Below are 8,515 nucleotides of genomic sequence, written 5' to 3'. Positions count from 1 at the left end.
AAGTAAATTTATAAAGTGGAAAGAAGAAAAATTAATAGATTAAATAATAGTTTTTAATAGTTTTTAAACAAAAAATGGTGTGCATTTTCTATTTCAAAAAAACTCAGTGTTGAAAGTAAAAGGAAGCAAGCAGTGGTCTTTTGTGAAACAAAAGTCCTATCCTGATCTTATTTAATGTTCTCCACAATAACACCAAATATTGCGCTAAAGACAGCATGGTGCTTCGCTTGATTTCTATCGAAGACAGCTCGATGATATCTTAGAGGAATAGAATAACTGACACCTCYACAACTTAGGAGCATAATAATGACGACTTTTACGCTTACTAAGCTCGAAGTGACATACCACTTTATGGGACTCCAAACTTGACTTTTAATCCAGACAAGCTGTCATTCAAGTAAATCACTAAACTATGTAAAACGAAAGTTAGGTTAAGTTAATAAAGTATGCCCATAAGCCTTGCATAAACCAGTTATGGTCCTTTAGTAAATTTTAATATGCGTCACCTTCTTTATGTGCTCACTCTCAATACGAAAGGAAGGAGAAGTACGAAGATCGGCTTCGACAAACCTGTTATAACCACACTATCTAAGTTTCAGCGGAATCAATCCCTGACTCCCTCAACAAACAGGTAAACTTGGCATTAATGGAATATGGAATGACATAAGAACTCTAGTATGAGTGGTAACAGGTTATAAGCAGATATGCCAGCAGACTAAGAACAGCATATAACGACTATTGTAGAAGCTGTCTGGAGTTAGAAGAAGGGGATACCATAAAACATCAATGCGAATGTAAGACTTTGTAGCTTTGTATAGGAAAAGAATCGAAACTATCAGTCGAGGATTTCTTGACGAAGGCTAATAGTTGGCGCGGATAAAAGTTTTCATACTGATGAACTTTAACAGATGCACGGTGTTATTTATAGAATAGCCAATAGAGTGAGGGGTTTTAGTTCCATCGTATCACAATTGGCCTCTAAAGGCCCAGGTGGCCTGATACACAGTCATTCTACCTACCTACCTACGAAGAAGATGATGCAAAAATTTTTACTCAATTTAACAGAATCTACTCTTATTCGATATACACGACAGCAATGCCCCAAAACTTTTTTGTGCTCTTCGGTTATTTAGACGAATTGAAATCAGCGAATCTCTGTCCGCATTAGTGATCTTGGTACCTACACTATAGGACTGAATTTCGTAAGCAACGTTCTCCTACAACAACGAGTGATTTCAGAAAACTGTAATGATAGTTAGAACAACATCTGAACTAATCAACGACGCGTGAGCTAATTTGGAGGAAGCCAAACTAAGGTCTTGTAACTCTCAGTGGGCTGGGTCGGTTCAGTTCTTGCGCATTGCAAACCACCTGACACCAGTTTGTGGAAGTCTGGCAGAGACATTCAAAGTGTTCAGCCATTTGTAAGAAAGAAATCTAGTAAAGCTACAGCAACAACAACAGAGGCATTAGCAAAAGAAGTTTTCTTAGCCCCTGATTCTTAAGTTTAAGGTAAAGCAGCGTAAGCAAACCTTTCGGAAGTCATAGGAAATGAGTCGCACTAGGTTCCTTTTTTGCATTTTTCGTAAAATAGTTCAAAGTAATTTCCTTTTAAGCACTATAATTATGGTACTCCTACCTATGCGAAAAATTTACTCAGTTTCTATTTTCACAATRTCCGTGGTAGGGATATCCCTCAACCTCCCCTCGGTATGTATGTAARATCAACGTTACCAGGAAAGTGTTAATTTCGTGTCTGAGAATTTGAAATATGGAATACTCCTTAAAAAGAATTATGGCAAGCTGCCCATTTCACTTCGTACACATTCCAACAAACAGAAATGTATACCACACTTCAGAATTGGTTGTCAAGGCAACCACTTATGGTCAAAACAAACGTTAGCAGCGCCTTTGCGGTTCCCAGTGGTGCTACAATGAGAAATCACAGTCACTCGACTGCAATTGTCTATCCAAAAGCAAGTAAATTTTTCACGCTCTTAAAATGGCTACAGAGGATTCTTGGGTTTTGGATTCAYTGGTGTGCTTCTTGCACGGGCCCGTCTGGAATGCACCTTTGCAGACTTTCATAGAGGAAAAATCGTTAGGTAAATGAATTGAGGGTTAATTGATGCCTTTTTTCGAAATCGTTTCTTTCAACAAATGTTTCTTTGGCTGAAGTCTTCGATCCCAATATGCATATCAATGAGGACAGTCCCGATATCGTGGCGATTCATAATGAGTATAAAAATCTGGTGGACTATATGCTGGGCAGTTTCATGGAGGAAATGCAAATCACGCCGGAACAATTTGAGACGGCCTGCATGGAGGGTAGAAACCCGGACAATCATTTGCACTTTCACCAGGGACTCTTTCAGCAGGTGGGTATACAAATATTAAATACCAAGATCAATATACAGAACTTTATTGCGCTGCTTAAACATTTAGATTTGGGCGGCGAATGATATCAAAATGTTTATACGCATGATGACCCAACGGAATGTAGAGTTGCAACTGCAAGCCTTGGATTTGATAGAGAAAAATCAATTGGCACTACTGCAGGAAAGCGAAGCGATTGACAATGCCAGTCCCACTGAAAGTAGCAGTTCAAATTTGTATGTGTTATACGAAAGCAAAATAACCTCAATTTTATTTTTTAAGCACCAATATTTTCAAAATTACAGCGAGAAATATGACGAAGTCGAAGATTTTATAGCCAAATCGGTGGAGAAAGAACTCGGTAGTCCTGATGCGGCTGTAACCCCTGAGCCAGAGAATGCTGAGGCAAGCGTGAGCGATAAGTTTGAGCGCCTCAATTTGTTCTTCGATAATCAAAAGGTTGTGACCTCAAATAAAGTTTGTAAATATTGGATTCATTATCATATTTTACGCTTCACATAGGTCAACCCCGAGGATGTTGTGTCGCGTCAAGAGTATTTGCGTCAGCAGCGTGATAAAATTGTTGAGATTAAAAAGAAGACACGCGCCAAACAACTGCTAGAAACGGTGGCACGTAAAAGTGCTTCAGAGCCCTCCTCCATTGGACGGCCGTCATCGGCGCAAGTGGCGCAAAGATTGCTGGAAAACGGTGGCAAAACCACTGAGCTACTGGATAAAGCGTCTGCTGAAGAAAATTCCGATGAGTCGCTAAACTCGGCTCTGCAGTTGCGTAAGACGCTGGCCAAACGCTTGCGTGCCGAGGTGGTGGAACCACAGTAGATACAGAATTGAAAAATGAGGATGAGATATATGCGATGTAGAAGCGCCCTTGTATTTTTTCACATTTTAGTGCAATATACATACATTATTCTAAAAATGGCATAAATCAAAATAAGTAATATAAATATATATGAATTTCGGTCAAATATAGAATAGTATTTTGAAATATATTTTTTTGGATGTAAGGTTAAAAATAATAAGGCTATCTCCGAAAAAGTGAGGAAGGTTTAAGTTCGGACGGAGCCGACTAAGGCACSAAGAGTATTTATACAGATGGGTCCGAGTGGAAAAACAATGGGGAGGTGGTCCATTTTCAGAAGATACCATATCAGATTTCCGAATACCAGATCACTACAGGATCTTCCAAGCGGAGATCATAGCATTTAAAGAAARCCTTCTTAGTCTGACTAAGAGAGTGCTTACAACAGGGAACATATTTCTAATATATTCACAGATAGCCAAGTGGCTTTGAAATKACTAAAGTCACTCAGCGTGTAATCAAAAATAGCGAACTAATGTGATCTTTTAGTGGAACAAATAAGATTTCACGATAAACCTGCAATGGGTTTTAAAATATAGTGATATTCTAGCTAACTATGAAGCACATGAGTAATACTTATGCCATTTAATTATAGATATACTGACTAGTTCAACAAGCAGACAAATTTGGATGCAAAAGGAATAACATGAACTCTAGTATGTGTGCTAACAGGAAGACAAGCCAGGAGACGGACTCTACCTTATAACGATTATCTATCGGTGGTGTTTTTTTTAACGATTTATCGTAAGTTTTATTTTTAAAAATTTTCGAAATGATGAACTTCATTAGAAGCACTCCTCTATCAAAAAAAGGGAAGAATGAGCAAATTTAAAGTGAAAACGATGCTCATTGCTTTTTTTTTTACATCAAAGGCATCGTCCGTCATGAATTTGTTACTTCTGGATAAACCGTCAACGCCTTTACGTGGAAGTCTAAAAGAGACTCGAAACGAAGGGTCAATTGGGACATTGCAGTCGATGGGAAGTTGCACTACAACGCCCCGGTTCACACCACTTTTCTTGTGAACAGCTACCTAAACAAGGCCGGCATCTCAACGCTTCCACAGCCCCCCTACAGCCCAGAAGTGGCCCCTCGCCCTGTTTTGTTTCCTAGCTTGAGAAGGCCGAGAAAGGCAAGCATTTTGAGACGACAGAGGAGATCCAAGCAGCATGCACTTCGGCTCTGAARGCTATTCCAGAGAAAGCCTTCCATTTCGCCTTCAATGSTTGGAAATCACGCTGGCAGCGGTGCAYMGACACAGAAGGAGCCTATTTTGAATGTTTTTAAAGAATTGTAATGATTGGTTCAATAAATTTTTTCAAATCGACTCAGTCCTATTACTTTCCGGACAAACCCTGTATTATACATACAAAAAGAAAAGTTACTTATGAGTACAATTTTTATTAAATTAAACATTTCTTTAGAAGCTTTTTAAATAAGATTTCTTTTATTATTATTAGTGTACGGTACTACAGAATTAACAACAGGTTTCTTAAGAGGGCTTTTTAAGTTACATATTTTCTCTCGTTCTTTTTTACACGCTCTCAATTTTATTTTGATTTTCAGCGAGTTTAAAATTCGTTTATTGCATCTTTTTGGTGTATCTAATCTTAGAAATTCTATTTTAAACAAATGCGATATAAATTTATTTATGAATTTAAATTTTTATGTTGTACATAATGACTAGTGTAAGGTAGTTAGTAAATATTAAAGATAAAAAAACTTAATTTGCTCCATAACTCTGGCGAAAGAGACGGAATCAAATTTGCAATATCGTTAAAAATATATTTTTCATTTTTTGATTAGGCGTACATTGTATTTAAGAGCGTATTATGTATATGCATGAAAATATTGCGCATCTTGTTCTCACAAATAAAATTCGAAAACTAAATCAACCCAACCGCTATTAAATCTACGTTCTACCAGGACGCTCGCATGCCTTAAYAGTAGCTTGGGCGACTATCAACAAACACATGCCATTTCGTTACCAAAAAAAATTATGTTACGCTGCTCACTAAAAGAAAAAAGTCCGCTCGCTGGCTWAGCCTTAAGCTGGTATACGATCACGCAAGTACGACATGATGGCATCGGTGCCCTTGGCAAGTATTTGATGGCGTGGCTGACGAAAGGGATTCCCGATCAGTTCCAGTGTACTGCGAATTATAAACAATGAAAATAGGCGTAATAGATTATGCGGCAGCTTGAAAGTGAGCTGGACTTACGCAATATGTGTTAGATTACCAAGTACGGGTGGCACTTGCTCAATGTTGTTGTTGCGCAGATCTAAAATAGTTAAACGCTTCAAGGCGCCCAATCCTTCTGGTGTCGCATCGATATGCTTGATACGATTGTCGCTGGCCAGTAAAATTTCCAGATTTTGCGTGTGATAAAGGCAGGTCGGTAAGTGGTCAAAGCTGAAAAGAATTAAAATGGAATGGTTATAAATTAAGGAAGAAGGTAGAGGAAATAATATAAGCAACTAAAAGAGTAACAGTGYAGTTATGTACAAAAAAACTTACCGATTATTGCAAATATTCAATTCTCGTAAAGTGTTCAGCACACCCATCTCCTTTGGCAGGTCGGTCAGTTGGTTGCATGACAAATTGAGTAAAGTAAGACGTGTGAATTGCGACAAAAATGTCGGCACTTTGGTTATTTGATTGTTGGAGAACACCAACTCACTGGCGCTGCCCTTAAGAAGATGAAGTCTAGTGGGGCAATAAGGGTGAAGAGAGCGATAAAGTTATTAATTACAATTCATCATAATAATTTTGACGTAGTAAATCGATAGTATAAGACATAGTCTACAATACGAAAAATTAAAACTTTTGTTTTAGATTTTAACATTGAACAACACCTCAGTGGTGTTTTTTTTTTTTTGAAGAGAGGTCGGGGCTGATTTTTGGTACTAACAGAATATTTTTAAATATGGTAGATAGAGCAGCTAAATGTTTAGATAGTTGAAAGAAACTGACTTTAAAATTGGTATATTTGTACCGTTAATGGTCAAGAATTTCAGTAAATAGAGTATAATTAATACAGAATAAATAGCGGTAAAAAAAATATTTAACTATAATTTACTAAAAAACTAAAAAAAGAAGATTAATTTGGCTTAGAATATCTGAATTTAAATAAAAAACAATATAAAAAAATAAAAGCTATTATTACAATACAATAAATAACTAAGTGGGAATGAAATATATAGATATTTTTGTGAACTGGTATAATAATAATATTTACAACTTCTTTGAATTATCTTACTAATTATGAAGAAATATTGTTAAAAAGTGAACAAAAAAATCGAGTACAACTTAAAAGCCACTTTTAAGCTCATACATGTGTAATTGAAAACGAAAACTGGTATAAAGAATATTAATTTAACTATAGTTAATATATGTATATATATATATGTACATATATGCGAGAAGAGTATTAGTATTATTAGTACAACGGCGCGTATTTAACGTTTCATAGAACAAAAAAAAAAAAAAATCTAGTATAAATGTGGCACAACCAAGAGATATGCAAATATGGATGAACATATAAATATAAATTAATTAAGTTTTGTATTGTYGAAAAAAACTGGCATATAGTTTGGTATAAACTGGTATAAACAATATTATAAATTATTTTWACTATAGTTCAAATGTGCAAAGAGATGAAATATTAGTACAATCGGTGCATATTGAGTGTTTTATAGAACATAAAAAACTGGTATAAATGTGGTCCAACTAAAAAACTATACAAATATAAATGTATATACAAATATATGTGTATTAATAAACTTGTATGCGTTTGAAAATAACTGGCTAAAAATTTTATATAAATGGTTAATTATTTAACTAACTAATTATTTAAGAAACTGGTATAAATAATATTATAGAATATTTTAACTGTAGTTCAAATATACAAAGAAAACAAATATTAATATAATCGGTGCACTGGTATAAAAGTGATAGAACTAATTATTGTTGCCTTTTTAGCATAATAGCATTTGAATAAAACCTTATCAATATAGTAATAACACTTAAATATTATTTAACATTTATATCGCTGGAAAAAACTGGCATAAAATTTGGCATAAAAACTTTTTTACGCAAATAGTGGTCAAAAATGTTAATCCAATGATTATAATCTCGCTTTAATTTTTATTACACAATTTTTACTAATTCTAATAGTATTTTTGAAATAATATTTTCCACAACTATTGTTTATACTTACGCATCTGGCAACTTTTCCAAACGATTCTTGGAGAAGTCCACGCAGCTGACATGCTCTTCAGCGGCCGTTTGGAACACTTCGTCAGGCACTGTGGACAAGTACTGCATGGTCACATTTAATGTATGCGTGTTTCTCATTTTATATCTGAAATTTCAAGCACGTTTCGATTACTAACTACACGTTTGGTAATTAGAAAATATTTTGCGAGTAAATACTGCAGCCGCCGTGGCCATGATTATTTTGATATGGTATTGGTTGTTGATAGATCGGATAATGCGGATCATAGGATGATATTAATGTACCGTAGCAGTTATTATAAGGGAAATATGGATTTACAAATTTGGATATATCCATTTTCATATACTCATAGCAATTGTAATTGTATGCAAATTGTTGCATTGAATGCATCGTTTGGGCTTGTTCTGCTGTTCCGCTTGGCTGATCCATATTCACATTCATATTCATATATGTATTGGAGTTATGTCTATATTAGAAAAGGAGGTTTTGTCCACACTCAATCACACACGCACAAAAAGAATTACACATACATATTTATGTACACACTATATATAATAAAAAAAAACAAAAGCAACAACAACCCAACACTAAKGATGAAAACACTCACTTATCGGGAAATGTTGTGTCTTCATCACAACCGCCAGCYGGACGACGTGGACTGTTCAAACCATCCGCACCCATTTTATCGCTATTATTTTGTACGAAAGTTGTCGACGACAATGTCGCAGAGTTTAGGGAAAGGCTATCGCCTTGATTATGGTGCTGTTGATTTTCGCCAGAAGCACGCGCACGTTCGCGCAATGTACGCAATATACGATTTGTACCGCACTGGAGTATGTCACGACGGATGGACTTGATGGGATTACCGTCGATTTGCAGGCTAACCAAATGCGCTAATGAGCCCAACGACAGGGGCAGACTGCTTATGGAATTATTGGTAAGATCGAGCCGAATGAGATTTTTCAGTAGCGAAATTTCGTCCGGAATTTTCGTAATTTTGTTATCGCGCAAATCGAGAAT

The 8,515-nt window shown here is 35.8% G+C and overlaps 2 protein-coding genes across 2 annotated transcripts in view; one reads left to right on the top strand and one right to left on the bottom strand.

Annotated features, from left to right (window-relative positions):
* The first annotated feature begins 1,916 nt into the window (after window positions 1-1,916).
* Window positions 1,917-3,311, top strand: LOC108974110 (cilia- and flagella-associated protein 36). The gene is made up of 5 exons (XM_018941748.1): window positions 1,917-2,105; window positions 2,179-2,378; window positions 2,446-2,612; window positions 2,682-2,835; window positions 2,899-3,311. The coding sequence occupies exons 1-5, from the start codon at window positions 2,003-2,005 to the stop codon at window positions 3,214-3,216; spliced, it is 942 nt and encodes a 313-aa protein (XP_018797293.1). The 5' UTR covers window positions 1,917-2,002; the 3' UTR covers window positions 3,217-3,311.
* Window positions 3,312-5,017: 1,706 nt separating this feature from the next.
* Window positions 5,018-8,515, bottom strand: part of LOC108974121 (leucine-rich repeat-containing protein 40) — a gene marked incomplete in the record, with an annotated part of 13,179 nt that continues 9,681 nt past the window's right edge. Inside the window, 5 exon segments of the mRNA XM_018941771.1 lie at window positions 5,018-5,409; window positions 5,479-5,670; window positions 5,776-5,964; window positions 7,478-7,621; window positions 8,103-8,515. Of these exon segments, the coding sequence (XP_018797316.1) occupies window positions 5,304-5,409; window positions 5,479-5,670; window positions 5,776-5,964; window positions 7,478-7,621; window positions 8,103-8,515 (1,044 nt within the window).

The sequence above is a fragment of the Bactrocera latifrons genome, unplaced genomic scaffold (genome assembly GCF_001853355.1).
Source record: "Bactrocera latifrons isolate USDA-ARS-PBARC rearing strain unplaced genomic scaffold, ASM185335v1 scaffold_53, whole genome shotgun sequence".
Lineage (NCBI taxonomy): Eukaryota > Metazoa > Arthropoda > Insecta > Diptera > Tephritidae > Bactrocera > Bactrocera latifrons.
The sequence above is the reverse complement of the archived record's forward strand: the minus strand, read 5'-3'. Positions and strand labels throughout refer to the sequence as shown.